General features: G+C 35.1%; 1 protein-coding gene across 1 annotated transcript in view; it reads left to right on the top strand.

Annotated features, from left to right (window-relative positions):
• The window catches only part of TTLL7 (tubulin tyrosine ligase-like family member 7), a 133,085-nt gene that overhangs the window by 96,112 nt on the left and 16,401 nt on the right, over positions 1–20,572 (top strand). The window contains exons 16-19 of the mRNA XM_011977779.1: positions 1,308–1,513; positions 2,501–2,635; positions 4,802–4,882; positions 17,294–17,454. Coding sequence (XP_011833169.1) covers positions 1,308–1,513; positions 2,501–2,635; positions 4,802–4,882; positions 17,294–17,454 — 583 coding nt within the window. The remainder of the gene's footprint in view (positions 1–1,307; positions 1,514–2,500; positions 2,636–4,801; positions 4,883–17,293; positions 17,455–20,572) is intronic.

The following is a 20,572-nucleotide window of genomic DNA, read 5'->3' as shown; positions in this document are numbered from 1 at the left end:
GTTCAGAAGGAAGTTAATCTTTGGAACAAAGAGAATTAAAAAAAAAATCTTTTATAGCTTTAATAAGTATACTTCTCCAAAATTTAATTTAGAAGTATATCCCTAAATATAAGGCTTATGTCGATTCCTTTTATGAAGGTTTAGTTTTTTTTTCAACAGCTAATGAAGAGAAATATTTGGGTATTCAACCTGGTTTCATGTGAATTTTACTAAATTATTTAATTAATGAAGATATATTCCCCAAGCAGAGAAAGAATACAGAACAGAGGATATATAGACCATAGGAACTGAAAAACAATGAAAATATTGATAGTATTGAGTGATGATCTATTGCCCTGTGTCAGGAGTCAAAATTTATCTGGAACAGTTGGTTTTCTTTATTAGATGTTCCTAATATGCATTGGGGAAGATATTTTATGGTTTCTCTTAGATATTTTTTCTGATAACAAACCTATAGATCCATATATTTTTTTCTTCACTTAAGTCTTTTTCTATTGGAATTTAACCTACTTTAAAAAATTATTTACTCTTGTAAATTAGAATGCTCTCTGTTCAGTACTACTCTTTATAATAACCAATTCTATATTTAAATTCCATTAGGATAATCTGAATTTTGTTTTATTACTGTTTTTTTCCGTCATGGGTTCTAAATTCTGTAACTTAACCTATTTAGCCTGTCCACTTTCTATACTCCTTTCCAGCCCTCCCTATGAATCTTGCTGTAAAATATTCTAACATATACACAGATTCTTATAAGTGGCCAGTCAAATCCCAAGGGATAGTGGATAGCATCATGGAATTACAGAAACAGGGAAGACACTGGAATTAGATAGGGTCAGGATTGAAACCCAATCTTGACCACTTTATTGCTGTATAACCTTGAAAAAGTTCTTTCTCTAAGCCTCTGAGCAATGGAGAGCCCTACTTCAGAGGGTTTCCATGAGGACTAAGATAAAAGTGTAGCACTTAGCACAATGCCTGGCTTATAGAAGATGCTCCATAAATGTTAATTTTCCTTTCTTCTGGTTCTTTTATCTCATGTTTTGAGGATATAATGTTGAAGGATTGTTGATAGTATTATTCCCAAAAGAGCCATTTTTTATACATCAGAGGGGTTCTTCTGCAACAAGTTCACTGTTGTTGAAAAATGTATTCCAAACTCATATTCCCATGATGATGCCTATGCTTTGACATTTATTGCCACTTCACTACTAGCTGCTATAATCTTTAGTTTATATAGACTTAATATAGTAAAAAACTTGTATTAATACTGCTACTGTAGTATCCCTCTTCTCCATCACTGATAGGCTCCATAAGGCGTTCAGTCAGCTGCCCTCGGTCCATCTCTGCTCAGTCGCCTTCCAGTGGGGACACCCGTCCGTTTTCTGCTCAACAAGTGATATCTGTGTCACGGCCAACTTCTGCGTCTCGGTCACATTCCTTAAACCGTGCCTCCTCCTACATGAGGCATCTGCCTCACAGTAATGATGCCTGCTCTACAAACTCTCAAGTGGTAGGTCATCTGTTTTGCTCTTTCAAGTTTATAGGGAGCTCTGTACTCAGGCAAAGGGGATCAGATGAGAGGAGGACAGACTGAACCTTAGATCCTTTCCATAATTCAACTCATGACCTCTTGAAATTTGGATTATTCACCTACCTTAGCCTACAATTTAGTATGACTCTTAAAAGGTGCAGACTTCACTCTATCACAGAACTCAAAGATGAACACTGAGAATAGCATTATTTTATTTTCTGTTTGCTAATGTAGTAGGATAATGTTACTGAAAATTACCTGAGTAAATGCATGGTTTTGCAGTGTATTATGCAGTCTCTCTTTAAATTTGAGGAAGTTTGGAAAATTTTACTTAATGGGACAGTTGATTCATAGGTTAAAAAATGATAAATTATCCTTGGAGCACTTAAGTACAATGTTATTTATAATGTGTTCTGTATGTTAAATTAACATTGAGTATTCCCTTGTTAGCACAAATCCCAGAGATTTGGTATTGAGAAAATAGTGAATTTAGTTTGTAAGAAGGCTACTTTTAGATGCTCAGATAGCTCCAACTACCTTCATGTAGACTAAGGATTTATTTAATTTGTTTATTTAATATGGATCGTGTTTCCAAAGGGAAGTCAGGAAATACAAGTGAATGAATTTCACTTGGTAACAATGAATTTTTTTTTCTAATCAAGAAAAATTGCCTAAGGTATATGTAGCAAATGAAACTGACCAGGAAGTCCTTTTTAAGTATTTATATTTTTATTTTAGTACTTTTAGCTAAATAAGTATAACCTTGTGGAAGTATGAAAGACACTCTTGGGATTCGTATCCATTTAATCCAAAGAATTCACAAGTGTAAAAGAAAATTTTCTTCCTTTTTCATTGTTATTGTTTTCAGTTAAAAGTGCATCATTTTTACCTAGAAATATCTTTCAGATTATACTGGCACAATGAAATAAGACCCCCTCCAAATATCTGTATTCTTTCAAATTTAAGAGTGAGTCTTTGCGGCAACTGAAAACAAAAGAACAAGAAGATGATCTAACAAGTCAGACCTTATTTGTTCTCAAGGACATGAAGATCCGGTTTCCAGGAAAGTCAGATGCAGAATCAGAACTTCTGATAGAAGATGTGAGTATCTGATGTGTCTAAAATGCCAAGGAGCTGGTACCTTTTTATTTTTTAAAAAATATTAAAATTTATTTCCTGAAGGCATTATGCTCAATGACATAGTAAATTTAATTGATGTCTTTTCAACCTCTACTAGCTTTAGAAAATACAGGGGTTTATTTTAATTGTTAGAATTCATGAACAGTGAGATCAGATTATAATCAGCAGTGCAAAATATCTTTTAGTATATAGTGCTATTTTAATAAGTCTTCATCAAGTGAGAATAATTAGTGTTAAATAATTATTGTTCTTAATGATTAAGCAAATATCATGTTAAACTTGCCTCTATAAAGATTTAGAAAGAACTAATATGGAATGGGGTATGATGAAAAATGTGGGGCTGTGGCATAAAATGTCAAGAATATTTGAATGTGACACCTCGAATGTCACATTTTTGGGGTCAGAATTTTGAAATGACTTATGCGGAGCTGTGTGTTTTTCTTGTTACACACACATGTGCACCACCCAGTGGAACATTCTAAAATGCCAGAGGGCCCTAAAATTCACATTAAAATCAGTGACTTACTCCTAATTTAGAAAGAGGGTCCACGTTATTTCAGATAATTTTGGTGAAAGAGCATTTCTTCACGCAAGGTTACATTTTTTCATTCAAACATCCTTTTCATTCTTGGATAATTATTTAGTAGTAAAACCTTGTTTTTTTGGTGGGGGCACATATATTTTATAAATATATTAAAAATATATTTTGGACCTTTTTTATAAATATAATTTTATAAATTATATACATAAAATGTATGTATTTTTTTCCCAGAGGAGAAGGCACCATCTAGTGGCCAGTTATAGGATAAAAACTACAGCCATGCACTTGGACTTTTCGTTTTTTAGCATTTACTTTAGACCCGTCTAAAATAAGTGTATAGAAACAAAAAGCAAACAAACAACAGTAAAAGAGACTTTCTTGCTGAAAAATACCCATAATTGCAATTTATATTATGTACTGATGACACAGTCATAAGCAAAGCCCCTAATTAATATTTTGTTGATATATATTTTTAAAAAGTGAAAATGGTAACTTGTTTGCAAGCTAGGTGCTACTTAGTTACATCAAAGGAAATGAAAGAAAGCATTGGATGTTAAGGATTATGCTAGGTGTGCTTTTATTTACCTATGTCATCTTATTTGATAAAGTTATTTTCTACATATAGCCAATGACTTTGTAGCACTTTATTTTATGTATTTCTTAGAGATATTAGTTATATCCCATCTTTTTTAATCAGGTAGAAGAAAATTAAACAGAGAGTAAAACTAATATTTGTGACTATCGTGATTGTTCTATAAAGAATGTATATAGGCTTATATAATTAATAAAATATAATTAATAATTATATCAGACATCAAATTGTTTACTATATGTTCACTATGTGTGAACATTTTAATCTGTTTATTACAGTATATATTACAAGACTATATATTCAGAAGTTTTGCAGACTTGCACAAAAAACAAAACAAAGTAGTAGAATTCTCATTTTATATAGGCTGCCTTGTAATGCATTATTCAATATTTTATTACTATGAATGATGTCATAAATCAGCCTCTAACATACAAATGAAAAATCTGTGTCTTGGATTTCTTGCCAAATCTTATGTTTCTGAAGGTATTTGACTTTTATTCATTGGAGATTGTTTTTTGTTTTTGAGACAGAGTCTCACTCTGTTGCCCAGGCTGGAGTGCAGTAGTATAATGTCAATTCACTGCAACCTCCACCTCCTGGATTCAAGTGATTCTTGTGCCTCAGCCACTCAAATAGCTGGGATTACAGGCATGCACCACCATGCTCAGCTAATTTTTATACTTTAGTAGAGATGGGGTTTTGCCACATTGGCCAGGCTGGTCTTGACCTCCTGGCCTCAAGTGATCTGCCTGTCTCGGCCTCCCAAAGTGCTGGGATTACAGGTGTGAGCCACAGAGATTGTATTCTTAATGCAACTAGAATAGAAAGCTTTGGACGTAGATGACTTAATTTGTGTTAGAAATCTTTGCACATGTCTTTTTACGAAAGTTGGCATTATTTGTTGCAAGTAATATTGTAGTGCTTTCATTACACAAATTAATTTAAAAAATGGGTTTCAACCTGTAAATTTCTTAATGTTCATCCTTCCAAACAGATCATCGATAACTGGAAGTATCATAAAACCAAAGTGGCTTCATATTGGCTCATAAAATTGGACTCTGTAAAACAACGAAAAGTGAGTAATGCTCAAAAACAGTTTTTTCCTCTTGGATTATGTATTAAGCTAGGATCATTAAGCCAAATTCATAGACAGACTTTATATTTGCTCATTTGTTTACTCATTTCTTCAACAAATACTTACTAAGTATCTATTGTGGGTCAGGCACTCTTCTAGGTTCTGAGGATACAAAAGTGAATTGTAAAAAATCCATGCTTTCATAGAACTTACATTCTAGTTAAGATGTCTGATAATAAATAAATATGTAATAGAATGTAAAGTAGTACAGTCAGCCTTCTATGTCTGTGGCTTTCGCATCCATGGATGCAACCAACCAGGGATTGAACATGTTTGGAAAAAAAGGATGGCTGTGTCTGTACTGAACATGTACAGACCTTTTTTCTTTTGTCATTATTCCTAAACAATACAACAGTATAACAACCATTTACATAACATTTACATTGTATTAGATATTATAAGTAATTATAAGTAATCTAGAGATAATTTAAAATATACAGGAGGATGTGCATAGGTTATATGCAAATATTCCACCATTTTATATCATGTACTTGAGCATCCATGTATTTTGCTGTCTGGGGGTTGGGGGTCCTGAAGCCAATCCTCACAGGTGCAGAAGGATGACTGTACTAAGTACTATGAAGAAAAATAAATTGACATAAAAAATAGAGGGTAGTATTTGAGCAGAGACTTAAATGAAATGAGAATCATGCTATACAGATCTCTGCAGAGACAATGTTTCAGGCAGAGGGAAGAACAAATATAGAGATGCTGAGGTAGAAATTAGTTTGACGGGTATATGAAGCAGAGCAAGGCACCATTTTATTTATATATTCATAAGATAGTCTGTTTTAGCTGGAAAAGAGTGAGTGATGGGGTCTTGGTAAGAGATAAGGTTGGACAGATAGGGAGGACCTAGGTCACAACTTTATAGGCTATGGAAAGATACTGGGTTTTATTCCAGTTGATGAGGAACCACTGGAAAATTTGAGTAGAGAAGTTACATAGCCTGTTTGAATTTAAGAGAATCACGAGAACTACTTGTGGAGAATAGAACTGGAGGAGCAGGAATTTGGCAGAATAGAAGTAGGGACCAGCTAGAAGGTTGTTAGGGTAACTGAGGCAAGAGCTAATGGGTGCTTAGCTAGGGTGGTAACTGAATGGATGGATGCTGGAGGAAGAGGGGGAGGGTTTTGCTGTTTCTGTTGTTTCATTTTATTTTGACCATGTTGATGTTGATATATTGATGGACCTCCAAGTGAAAATGTTGAGTGTATAGTTGTATAAGAGTTTTAAGTTTAGGGCTAAGATTGTGTATGGTGAACAAAAATTTAGGAGTCTCTAAGATATTTAAGGTGTCAGCTAGATGAAACTACCTCGAGTTTCAAGGACTAAGGCCTGGGCCACTCCTACATGTAGAAATCAGAGAGATGGGGAGAATCTACCAAAGAGGACTGAGAAGGAACAGCCAGTAAGATGTGAAGAAACCATGAGAACTGGGTGTCCTTGAAGTCAAGTAAAGAAATTATTTTAAGGACAGAGTAATCAATTGTGTCACGTGTTGCTGACAGAGGTTGTAAGCTGAGCATTGAGAACTGACTGTAATTTTTGGCAATGTGGATGTTAGTGATGACCCTAATCATAAATTTAGCGGGGTGGTGGGGAGTAAAACTTGGAATATGTACAAGAAGAAGAAAAGTGGAGAGCAAAACACCACAGTTACTACAGGCACTTTTTCAAGGAATTTTGCTATAGAGGGGAATGGGAAATGTGGTGGTAGATGAAGAGGAATGTGGGCCAACAAGGATTTTTTTTTTTGTTTTTTTTTTTTTAAGATGAAGGTATTTTTAGTTTGTATGATGATGAGAACGATTTAGAAGAGAGGAATGGCACAGAAAAGAGAGGTGATAAAAAGTTCTTGAGTAAGTAAGCTGTGAGAGGGGGAGGATTTTCCTAATCAAGAGCATTTATTCTAACAGGAGGGAAGGCAGGTGCATGGGAATGTGGTGGGAAGATGGGAAAGTTTTCTTCCGGTGGGGAGGGCTTCTGGAGATTTGGGGAGAGAGTATAAGGTACATAATAGCTGTCTTGGAGAGTGGAAGAGTGGAGTGGCCAGCACGGTGAAGGGCCCATCAACTGCACTGTAATACTGTTTTCTGGGAGATAGGCTATTTTAGTAGCAGAGTGAAGTTGTTGAATTCCTTCAATAATACAAACTATCATTTGCCCTTTCTCAGAATTATCATGAATAAGCTAAAACTTGATGCTGATTACATGATGACTCTTAAATTATATACTTTTATCTGAGTAAGCTGAACTCACTGTTGCACATTATCTCATTCAACAAATACTTGCTTAGTGTCCTGCCATGTGCCACGTAGAGTACACTGTTGAGGAGGGTATAGTAAAGCTGGTGACAGAAGCAGATTGCAAAACACATGGGAAGCCCTGAATATGTTTTCAGGTTGCTGACTTTGGTTTCCATTAGTGGAGATACGGACTTTTTATTCGAATTGGAACCCTGAATTTCCTTAAGTCCGTAAAATTTTTGTAATCTAGAAGAGAGAGAAGTGTGGGTAAGTTGGTAATTTAAAAAAATAGTACGATATTAATAATATAGGATAAATGTGGCATTTGAAACCAATAGAGAAAAGATGGTTTTTCCACTCAGTGGTACAGAAGCAACTATCTATTTGTAAGAAAATTAAGTTGGAGCCTTAATTCTCACCATATAAAAACAAACTTCATATAATTGCAGTTTTCTATGTAAAAAAGAAAATATTAAAGATTTGGAAGAAAATACAGAAGGATAAGTTTATAATCTTAGAGTGGGAAAACATCTTAAGAAAATACCTAAAACCTAGAAGGCTTAAATTAAAATATCAACAGATTTGATTACTTAAAATCTTATGAAAGGTAAAAAATATCTTAAAAGGCAGAAGTTGTGAGGGCAATTGGGTGGGGGATAGAGGAGGAGTTTGAGGAGGACAGATAAGTGTAGCACATAAAATGAAAAGTAACACTAGTGAACCAATACCTTCTGCAAATCAATCAGCAAAAGAAACTTGCCTATAAGTATTGACACATAAAATGGCAAAGCATATAAAAAGACCATGAAAAGACAACATATGGATTTCACATAGCCATTTAACACGTAAATAGATCCTTGACCTTACTAATGAAGAAGAAAAAGCAAGTAAAAAACATCATATGGGCAAAAATTAATAAGACACATAATATCCGGTGATGGAAATAGTATGAGTAAAAGGGCCTTTGCTATACTATTAGAGAGAAAGAGAGTACATTGGTACAAGTCTTTAGAAAAATAATTTGTAATATCTATTAAAATGACATGTTCATAATCTTTATAAGTCAGCAAAACCACTTCCAGCATTCCATCCTACAGAATAATTGCCTGAATGTATAAAAGATTTTTTTGTACATGAGCATTCATCACAGTGATAAGACATCTCCATGGAAAGGGCTTGTGAAGTAACGGTGTTGTGCGTTTGTTTTGTGTTGAGGTAGGAATAAGGGAAAGAGGCAGAGAGTGTCTCTCCCTGACCCCAGGACCTTGCTTCGGCTGTCCTTGCTAAGTAGAATCCCTTCTTTACAATCTCACACACCACATATTTTGAAGATCCAGCTCCATCTCCTTCACAAAGCATCTGGAGTCCCCTACAACCAGGTATCTTTCCCTACTTCAATCTTCATGGCACTTTGTATTCAGTTAACTTATGATCTCCCTTGAGAAATTTATGGATAATTTTTTCATACCTCTAAAAAGCCAGAGGACGGGTCTCATTTTGTAGTTACCTTCAGGGGGCTTTCTGTCAATTTTTGTTAAGTTGATTCCATTCTAGACTTTTAATTCTAGACTCAATAGCAAGGTAGCTGCTTCTTTCCGTGGCCGTCTTTCCTTACTAGTTAGTGATATGTTTATTTGAACAGGAATAATAAGACAGTGCTATTCTGTTTTATACATGTGATGTGAGAAGGCCTGATAAACATTGATGGGATGATTAAATGATATATGTGAATAATAATATTTGTGAATTGGAAGAAACAATTTCAATAGGGTTGTTATGCTCAATTGACTTTCTACATTTAGAGGAAAAATAAATGCTTGTTTATAAATTTACTACTGAGTACATATACCAGTGTATCCACTTCTTTGATACTGATTTACTCTAAGAATATAGGAGTGAACTATTTTTATATAATCTTTTCTTCCAGTTCTCAGAGGTACAACCACCTTTAAGTATTAATCATACACTGTTATGTGGAGGGAGTGGAAGCACTAATGTGAGGGGAGGAGCTTTATTACCATTTTTATACCCTGCTAGTTTTTTTTTTTTTTTTTGAGCTTCTTTGTGACTTCTTCCTTTGGTATAAATCAAAGGTATTGGGTTTCCCTTGTGCTTGCAGAAAGTAACGATGTATTCTGTCTTCAGTAAAAGCTTGTTAAAGTCCCACAGTTTGCACTACCCAAACGTTTACTGTCATTCTTCTACATAGATAATTTAATAGACAATTATATTTTTGGCAGAAAAATTCGTATCTTGAATTTTGGCTCTTAAAAGAACAGAAAGGGCTGATCTTAACTAGAGCAAGTTTATCTTGCAAAGATGCCCAATTTTATGGAGCCCTGAAAGTCGCTGAGGAATGCTACTCCCAGGCTGTGAAAACAAGTGGAAGCCTAGGATTTAAACAGGTGCAACTTGTTTGTAGCAATTTTTCTTGCTATTCTCATGATTATTGGGGCTCCTTTTCTTCCTTCAACAATTTTATTCTTTAAGAGGCTTTCCCAAAACAGGCTCAAATTTCTCAGATATGTAGTGAAAGGTGAGGCACGTCTGTGAAAATAAGCAGAAGACAACTTTCAGCAGCTTTCATTCTGTGATGACATTCTTCCCCTTATTCAGGTAATTTAAGACCCCTTACCCATGAGTAACTATTTTAATATAAGGAGCTTTATATTAAAACTTTACTATAACGTTTTGTAAAACTTTCCATTTTTATAAAGTTAACCCTGCCAAAATTTATAGGTTCTTTTATTTATATTCACAAAAAGAAGCCTAACAAATATACATATCATGAATACAAATCATCAAGCCAGCCAGCAGTGCAAACCAGCCAGCAACAGAGGTATTGAACTCTCGTGTAAACAGATTCTCATTGGGATTTTTTTTAAAAAAGGTTTGTCTACTTAATAAGTAGCATTAGAATTAATTACGTGAAATACTTAAAATTTACCCCAGACAGGAATAAGAGTAAAATATAGAGGTAATTTTGGAAATGATCATTGGAACAAATTTAAATGTGTTTAGCTGATTTAATTATATACACATATTTAATATATAATTTTTTTCTCTACCTCTTCCCTACCTGAAGTTTATTTCAGATAAAATCAGAGGTAAAGTGACCAGACAGCAACTGACTGAAATATTTTTTTTGCCTGACAATATAAGAGCTAATATAATAATGAGTCAAAGTGCATTGAAAAAATACTTTATATGGTGAAATTAGAGAGGCAAAAGCATGTAATAGAAAGAGTTACTAGATGTCTTTTCATTACATGAAATTGTAGTGGACATCTCATGAGGCAGTATGGACTTGAGTTCAGTATTGCCTATGGCCTTTAACTTGGACAGGTGACTTCTCAGAACTTCTCTGAGGTTTACAACGTTAAGTATTGAAGGGTCCTTGTGATAAAGCGAGACATCATAAGGGAATGTACTCTAGACTTAGAAGGGGTAAAATGCAGGCTGAAATGTTTTCTTTTCTACTAAGATTCCCCATGTCAGACTGTTTCTCTGATGTATTTTATTTTACTAAGAATTCTTCATATGGGGTATTCTTTTGTATAGAATATATAGAAATGGTGTATAAAAATCGTCTGTTGGCCTATAACATGTTGATCATTTATTTGGCTATCAGAAACTTGTGCTATTGTCTTATAAAGCTAGAAACTGCATCTAAGAAACTAAAAGAAACCTGGAAATGTAGGTCAGCTGTGGAATGCAGAATTAGACATTATAAAAATGTATCTGTTTAGAAAGCTAATGACTTAACTAATTTACATTGGATGCATGTTAATCAGGTCCATCCTTCTTTTGGCTGTAATGTCAGTCAATAATCATTGAAAAGCTTTACCAGCTTAATCTTCTGGGAGGTAGACACTAAGATGGAATTAACAGTGAAAGGTTTTATTTTTTTTTTAGTGGAAAACACCCAAGGAAGATAATGGGGAGAGAGAGCTCAAGTAGTAGGCAGGAAGAGCCTTAGGACTACAATGCAGGTCTGACTCCAGTAAATGCAAGGGAGGAGGACTGGGTAGGAAGAACCTCAGACTTTAATGGATCTCTGAGAAAGTCATGGTCAGGCTGGTGGGGAGCCCAGAACAAAGACTGGCGTTGGAGGGATCAGAGTGAGCAGAAATAGCTCTTCACTCATATCCCAGCCATGCTTAATCCTTGCCTGGGAACTATCTTGGGAGAGTGTAAGCATGGTTTGAATATTGCAGTGGATACCCAGTGGGGAAGCCTTCAGCTAACTGCGTTCTTTGAAACATGTTAATTTAAGTGGCACATCTCCATGGCTGCCACAAAGGCTGTGCGTGATACATTTTAATTTAACAAACATTTATTGGTTGCCAATTTTATACAAATAATATGCTAGACACTGTTAGGGATTTTGAGAGTTGTTTACTCATTCATTTATTTGCTCACTTAATCATGCATTCAACAGATATTTATTGAGGGACTGCCATGCCCCAGGCACTATTCAAGGTATGGTGGCACAAGACTCTTATTTAAGTATCTTAATTCTTGAAATACGTATCTCACTTTTCCTGTTCCAGGATTGAGGCATTCGTGGTTGTTTATTAGCCTGTTGTAAAGCTCCAAGATTAAAATGACATACACACAGAGTCTTCCACATGCTTTCCTGTTTTCTGTTCTTGGAAACAAAAAAAAATTATTTGCCTTCATATTTTCCTTAATGGATGTAAAATGTAAAGATCAAGGGTATGGGAATTAAATCCTGAAAAGAACCCTCACCAGGTGAAAATAGAAGTAGTTAATCTTATTTAATGTCATGTTGTGGTAACTCCATACTTGCATAATTTAGCTTTCTGCCAAGAATGCAGTTGCTTTATATAGTTTGTGAGGAATATATCTGAAGTATGAAAATATAGCTGTGTTGGTGGGCTGCGAAGAATGCCAGATTTGCTGAAAAGCTTACTATCTGATGTGATACCTAGACATAAACTAAGACTGGAGGATGAAGAGAAATCACTAATGATAGTAAGGTTTGCATTTATTTTAGGGTGCTAAGAGATCCTTGTTCATCAAGTATTACTTCTCTAAATAGCAATTTATTTTTAATACCTACCGTGGCTGCTTCTGCATGCATTTTGATGATACTATTTTCCATCTCTGTTTTATTCAGGCTGACATAGATGCTGTTCAGAGCTGTTCGTTTTGTATCAGCAAAGATGCCTTTACCCTATAGCCATCGCTGCTGCATGCATCATTAGTACAGCATGTAGTGATTTTAATCTTATTTCTAAACCGCCTTCACCTTGTGCCATTATTTTAATTTAGGACCAACTGTTCAGCCATATGGAGCAGTTTGTCATTCAACACCTGTATGCTCTTACAAAATATGAATTTGTCTGTGTGCTTTATGCCTTCAAATGTGCTATATTTCGTATGGAAAAGACAAATCTTTTCATTTTATTTATGTTGTCATTGACTGAATCTCCTATTTATTTTTTCCCTTGGAGAGCTTAATGTTGGATTGGGATGCTTTTAAAAGTCATAATGTAAGGAAATGGATACCTATATTCTATAAGTTAGCCTCACTTAAGCCCACAGATAAACACGAGGGCATCTTGCTGATCATTTATTTTTGTGTTTCACAAATTATTCATCTTCCACCCAATTTCTTCAATCCCCAAAGCACCAGAAATCCAAAAAAGCATCACAAGTAGAACTGGCACTAATTTATCTCATTCCAGTCTGATTTCTTGCCTATCTGATCTGTGCTTTCTTAAAATTAATAAGTGAGAGTTTTGCTAAAAGTACAGTCATTGCTTCCCCATCTGTATAGCCTTCTAAACAAACTATTCCATACTCCATAGCCATAAAGGAGGGGGTGCCTAGGCAACCTTGTTTGTACACAGTGATCCCACCCTCCTTCAAAATACCATTGGACTAGAGATGAATCTGAATCTAAGAAGAGATAATGGGGTTCTCTTCTAGGCTTTTGCTACTGGCATCTGGAAAAACTAAATTGTGAGGCAGTGCTGGATGTGGTTAAGAGGGTAGGTCTGGATACAATGAGTTGGGTAATGTTGGGCAAGTTGCTTATCTGCTTTGTGCCTAAGTTTTCTCCTCCATAAAATGGGGATCCAAAATGTTTTCACAACCAAAAAAATTTTCATAACCGCTAAGCAGCAAAACCTAACCCACCTGAATTCATTTGGTGACAATGACCTGACAAGAAGTTATGTATTTATTTTGTCTATCTCTTGGTTTGAATATTTACATTTTTTTCCTGCAGAAATAATAATATGTATGATTATGGAATCTAGGCTTGAGATTTTTGGAAAGGGACTGTGGACCAATAGTATCTACCTCATGTTTTTGTTTTGAGGATTAAATGAGTTAATATATGTTAAAGTGCTTGGAACAGTGCTTGGCACATGGTAAGTTCTCTCAATGATTTTTACCTTGTCTACATAGGTGTTACTTTCTTGCAAGGAATGACTCACTAAGACAGGAACCTACTAAATGATAGACGTTGTCTTAAGCCTTGGGGATCTGGTAACTTTATTACCAAGATGGGCACAATTTCCTCCCTTTATATGTATAACACTCTCCATTAATTAAACAGGAAATTAAAATAAAATAGGATGATTGCTAATAAAGGAAGAACTGGGCATTAAGATATCAAACAATAGTTCAGTGACAGGTAAAGTTTCCCTTGGAAGTGGCATTTAAAGTGAAACATAGAAGTTTATCAGATGAAGAGATAGGAGAAGACTGTTTCAGGCAGAGGAAAGAGCTTATGTGAAGACTCAGAGGAGAGTTGAAGGATTTGGGTTCCTGTTCCCTCAGTTTGTGTTGTTCAATGTCCTCCAATTAGGGGTGGGTCTCCCAGGACCAAAGCTTGCCTTCTTGGAGAGGCTCCTTGAAAACTGAAAGCAAAGAGAAGCAAAGAGGAATGTGCATTCCCAGTAGTTTGCTCTGGACAGGAAGGAGAATGTGCCTAGTTTGCCCAGACCATGCCAGTCTCACCAATCTGGAAAATTGCTTCTTAGATAGGGGTGCCTGATGGAGTACCATGATGCCTGCAGATTTTTCCACCTCCATATTGAAGAAAACATTAGGAATGGAGCAGAAGCATTCCCCATCCCTAACTCCCTGGTTCCATTCTGAAGTTGCTGCTTTTAGTCATGTATGGGCTAGAATATGGTACTGTCATGCTATTAAAATTCCCTCTAAATTAAGAAGAAAATATATGCAGAGTAGTGGTCAAAATAATCTAAGTAATGTACCTAGCACAGTGTTTGGCATAGAGCAGGCAGATGATACATGTTAGTTGCCCTTGAAGTGTATTTAAAAAGAAATGAATGAATACTCCATGATCTCAAATCCTTTATCATTTTAAAGTTGAATAATCATTTTATAATATAATGTAAATACTGATGAACTTAAGGTAATGTTAAAATTGTCAGTATCAATAACACTTTTCAATTTCAGTTATTTTATATAACTCATATTTATCCTTGAGACTAATATATGGGTTATCTTGGCTACTTTCTTATTCTTTCCTTTCTGCATTATGACTTTTGGCCTATTATTACTTACTAATATATTGACAGAAAGTAGAAAGGAAAATTGAGAAGAAAGATGATTTAAATTTCTCATTTACAGCTAGTGTTGATTCTTATATCACATAGTCATGAGCGCACTGCTTTCTACACTAAAAAATATAAAGAGTTAAACTAATAGCTTAAATTAAAATTGTAAAAAATAAATGCAGGAATTAATGCCTTGATACTCACATTTCAGTATTATTGTGAAAGGTTTTAAGATATTCCTCTTTATAATGAAGCATTTGTTACCTGTAATAATGAGCCTTTCCATGAGTTTTTCACACACAACTTTATTACAGATTGCATTTTCCCTCCTCATCCTCTGCCCCTTCCCCTAGGACACACCCTGACCTACAGTAGGATTTGTATTACTGCCCCCATCACAGTGCAGGAAGCTGGAACAGGAAGGGAAGGAATGCTGCTGCTCACGCATTTCCCTGTGAGAAGCTGTAGTTCCTAGTCTTCTATAAATATCACCTTGAAAACTTTTTACTAAATTTATTTTTAAACAAATGTTTATTCTAAATTTGCCTTGATCAGAGATAACTAACATCATTTCTTTAAATATTGCTGTTTAAAAGAGAAACAAATCATTCTTTCATCTGCTTCCAATTCTTCATGTTTGTGTCTGTTGAGAGAAATGTCTTTATTTAGTCTTTATGTTTGAAAGTCTTTTTCCCTTTTCATCTTTCACTTTCATTTTTATAGGCAGTTGCCATAATTATAGCTAGATAAAAAGTGAAAAATCCACTTTGATGAATGGAGATCAGAATATTAGTATTTGATATTTTATTTTTCTTTGTTTTGTTTTGTTTTTTTACAAAAGAATTTTATTGGAAAAACCTACATTGCATAAGTATCAAGTATATGTGAATTAGACAAAAGAGTTTTTTGGGGTTTACAAATTTTTTAGGACCTCTAGGATTTCAGTGGTCCAGATTAATCATAGTCCTTATTTCACGATACTCTTTCATGATTGGTTTGTGCATGGCCTGCTTTTATTTAGTGTTATTTAGTGTTTTGAAGTTTACTATACCACCTGTGAACCCAACACCCAAATCAAAAGCTAGATTCTTGGAAATAACGTATATAACCAAATGATTCCCTTCCATCCCCCTGGCTCCCCATTTCCCCGGTAGCTATATTCTTGAACTCAGTGTTCACTCCTGTCTCTTATACACATCTAGATGTGTATAAGAGACAGGGCTTGAGCCACCGCGCCCGGCCTCTAGTACATTTTTTACCTTACCATTTATTATGAAGATGTTCTGTCTTGTGTGTCATATTTGATTCATTTTGACTACTGTATTAATACTGTGTAATAGTCCAGAGGGGGTGAGTATCCACTGTTCATTTATTCACTCTCTTATTGTTGAAGAGTTTGATTGTTTCTAGGTGTTTACAATTGTTAACAGCTGCTATGAACGTTCTTGTACAGGCCACCTCCTATTTTTACCTGTGAGAGATTATTTCAGAAGTAAAACTGCTGAGCCATAGGGATATTAATTTTCAACTTTAGGAGATAATGCCAGACCGTTTTCCAATTTGTGCACCGATCTGTACTCACACTAGCAATGTCTAAGAGACCCGGCAGATTCCATATCCTCTCTAGCACTTGATATCATCAGACTTTTAATTTTTGTCAACTACGTGGATATCTTATTATAACTTTAATTTTTGTTCTTTATGTTTATTGGGCATATTTATTTCCTCTTTTCTGAAATGCCTGTTTGTAATGTTTTGTCCTTTTTTTTCTATTAAAAATTTTGGTAAACATTCTTTATATGTTCCTGATACTAATCTTTTTTTGGATATATATTATTTGAATATATTTTTGCAGTTTGTAAGTTTGTCTTTTATTTTCTTTAAGGTGTATTTAATGACCAGAAGTTCTTAATTTTTATATAATCAAAATCTATTAATCTTTTATGGTCCATATCTTTTTGTGACTTAAGTAGTATTTTTCTAGCCCATGGTTCAATAAATACTCTCCTATACTTTCCACTGAGATATAGAATAGTTTATTTTTATTAACATGTAAGACCTTAGCCCCTCTAGAGTTGATTCTTTTTAATGAGGGATTCAGCTTTATCTTTTCTTCATCTAATCCATAAAGATTATAATTTCAAAATCTCTATCCACTGATCTGAGTTATTGCCTCTGTCATATACTGAAGTTTCATAAATGCATGGGCCTACTTCTAGACTTTTTGTTCTATACTATTGTTCAGTGTGTGTGTGTGTGTTCCTCTTTGAATTTTATTTTTATTTATTTTACTTTTCATCATGGCTTACTGCATCCTTGACCACTTGAGCTCAAGCAGTCTTCCCATCTTAGCCCCCCCAGGTAGCTGGGACTGCAGATGTGGGTCATAATGCCAGACTAATTTTTAAAAAACTTTTGTAGAGACAGGTTCTCACTATATTGCCCAGGCTGGTCTGGAACTCCTGGGCTCAAGCCATATCTTTGAATTTTAGACACAGATATACATTCCTAGATCATAAGTACTTTGGTTTTTCCACTAGGTTTTGGACATAGTGAAAACAAGCATTCGTACGGTTCTTCCACGCATCTGGAAGGTGCCTGATGTCGAAGAAGTAAATTTATATCGGATTTTCAACCGGGTTTTTAATCGCTTACTCTGGAGTCATGGCCAAGGGCTGTGGAACTGTTTCTGTGATTCAGGGTAAGTTCTCAGTCATCTTTTATTATCATCATTTTTAATATTTTACTATTTAGTTATAGAGGTAGCCTAATAAAATGCTTGAATGATCTTTTAAAATATGGATTTCTTTTACTGCATGTAATGTTGTAATGTTTAGTACTCAACTATAATTTATATCAATTAAGGTGATTTAGATAAGATGATGAATATGAACACAACACCACCTAATTAATTTGAATTCAGTGGAGAGAAGGTAGTCCTAATTAAAGAAAATACAAAGCAATATCCTTAAAGTTCTTCTGCAGTCACCTTCTAAAATTATGGCTAGACTTCTCCTCCTCCCCAGAATCCCAGTGCTGCTAAAGCTGCTGTGACTCATTGTCATTTTAGCCTCAAGATATCTAAAACCAAACATTCCACGTGCTTTTATTCCGAAATGGCTTCCTTTCTTGGCTTCCCTTAATCCTGTTGTTATTCTCTCAGTCATACAAGTTGGATATCACAGGGGCACCTGCATCTTCCTTTTCCCTCACTGTCTTTATTTAATCATTTGCTAAATCCTATTGTTTTTCTGTCACATTCCCACATGGCTAAACTAGCTTGTTTCCATTCATTCTTTCAACAATCATCAAGTACTTACTTTTGTGCTAATATTTTTGGAGATACAGTGTTGAATCTGACACAGATAATAACTAACCATACTACTTATTGTGTGAGATGCATTATTCTAATCACTTTACATGTGTTAAGTGATTTAATCCTCGTAACATCAATTTGAGTCAGGTTTTATATTATCTCTGTTTTATAGATAAGGAAACTGAGGCACAGATAGGTGCTAAGGACCTAGTGGAACTGGGATTTGAACTCATTTAGCCTTGACCCCAGAGTTCATGCTCTTAACCTATAAACTCTGATATCTCTAGCAGATAAAGTATGATACATACAAAGCGAATCATTTGATATTGTTTGTCTGCGTCCCCACCCAAATCTCAGCTTGAAGTGTAGTTCCCATAATCCCCACGTGTCATGGGAGGGACCTGGTGGGAGGTAATTGAATCATGGGGTGGTTACCCCCATGGTGTTGTTCTCTTGATAGTGAGTGAATTCTCATGGATCTGATGATTTTATAAGGGGCTTTTCCCCCTTTTACTTGGCACTTCTCCTTGTTGCCACCATGTGAAGAAGGACATGTTTGCTTCCCCTTCTGCCATGATTGTAAGTTTCTTGAGGCTTCCCCAGCCATGCTGAACTATGAGTCAATTAAACCTCTTTCCTTTGTAAATTACTGAGTCTTGGGTATGTCTTTTTTAGCAGTGTGAGAATGGACTAAATCATCATTATAAAAGAGATACAGATAAAGTATGACAGGATTTTAGACAAAATGAGCCTGTTTTTGGTAAGACAGCTAAGTGAAATGAATAGATTTCTAGGCATTTTTGTTTCCAGTTTTTTGTTTCTCATATCCATCTTACTGTCAGAATCATACCCTAAAATCTGTAGTGATTTTCCTCCTTTATAATTTAAGTTTAAACTTCTTATCTACAGATACAAGGCTATCTAATATGCTGTTTTCTCTTATTTCCCCAGTCTTCCTTCTCATTACTCTCCTATTTGAATTCTGCTCCAGAAAAAACAAATTCATTTTTTTCAGATTTCTTAAAAATTTGTCTTTTTTTTCCTCTGAACTGTTGATGTCATTTAATATCTGATTGGATGGCTTTCTATAACCCCAACCTTCTGGTACCTTCTGTATTATTTGAATCGAATGTAAAGCCCCATTCTATACCTGCCTCTTCTGTAAAACCTTAACAGACTGTTCTATTCTGAAATGATCTCAGAATATTCTCCATTTAAATATTCTAGTCATGTGATACAGAATCATTCATATCATTTGGAGACTCAGTCTTTCTACCATTTTTTTTTTTTTAGCTGCCATTCACCAACAGGGAGAATTAATAAGGCACTCTGGGTGTGATGAAATCTGAGAATAATCCGGGCTATTATTTCTACAGAGACTTAAGTGAAACATTTGAACTCCACAGCCCCTTAGTTGATGGCTCTCTGTAAAAGTTCTCCCAATCTGAACTTAAAATGGAAATGTTTTTTTCTGTTGGTTGATCCATTGGCTTGATGCCATGTATGAATGAATCCCAGCTACTCTCTACCATGGAGAGCAATGAGAAAATCTGTTAGTGAAATCAGTGCTGTGGCTCTGAGTCCATAGATAATCTCCAACACCAGACTCTAAAGATACCCATGAAATGGTGCTTCTTTGCTTCTAGGGCTCCTCTTTCCTGAACTATTTTGCTAACATACTTTAACTTGATTCAGAATCCTTTTCTCCTATCCTTGGCACAGTACTGCCTTCCAGTTTCTCTGGTGGTGTCTATTAGTAGTAGTAATCATAGGGATAGTAAGTAGTATTTATTGACGGCTTACTAAATATCTGACATTGTTTTACATATTAAATATTTGTATAATCTCCACAAAAAGTATTTTGAGTAAACTATTACCGTCATTTACAGATGAGGAATTGAAGTATAAACATAGCAACTGTATGAACCTGTATTTAAATCCAGGTAGTCTTGAGTCAAAAGCCCAAGCTCTTAACTCTGTGCCTCATTGACATTCCCCAAAGCAGATTTGCCAATGGTTGCCAAGCTTGTTTTACTGCAAGTCCATAGCATTAGCCAAATCCCTAGCCTACTATGCCTGTGCAGGTGAGGCAGGAGTAGTTTTGAGACCAATTTGACTCCACTCTCATCTACTTCTTTCAATTTAGTAGTTTAAAGAGATGAGTTTAATATCGGATTTTATTTTGCATTAATGAGTTTTTTAGGCTTCCTCAATTTAGTGAAGTCACATAGTACTGTGTGTGTTTGATTCTCAGTTTGGACCCAGAGTAGTTCTTCTTTATCCTTTGAATCATGCCTTCTCAGTGTATACTCCTTTAACCTTTGGTCTGAAGGCCTAACAGTCATGGTGAAAATCTACTCTTCTCAGTTTTTAAGGAATAATTTTAATATAAAGTTCAACTTTCTTTCACAGTTAGGTGTAAAATCTTAGAAAAATATAATCCAAGTCTTTGATTATGTCCAAGAATCCAAGGCCTTGATTGTTGCCTTTGCCTGTCAACATC

Source organism: Mandrillus leucophaeus, unplaced genomic scaffold (genome assembly GCF_000951045.1).
Source record: "Mandrillus leucophaeus isolate KB7577 unplaced genomic scaffold, Mleu.le_1.0 Scaffold184, whole genome shotgun sequence".
NCBI classification, from domain to species: Eukaryota; Metazoa; Chordata; class Mammalia; order Primates; family Cercopithecidae; genus Mandrillus; species Mandrillus leucophaeus.
This window is presented reverse-complemented; position numbering and strand designations above follow the sequence as displayed.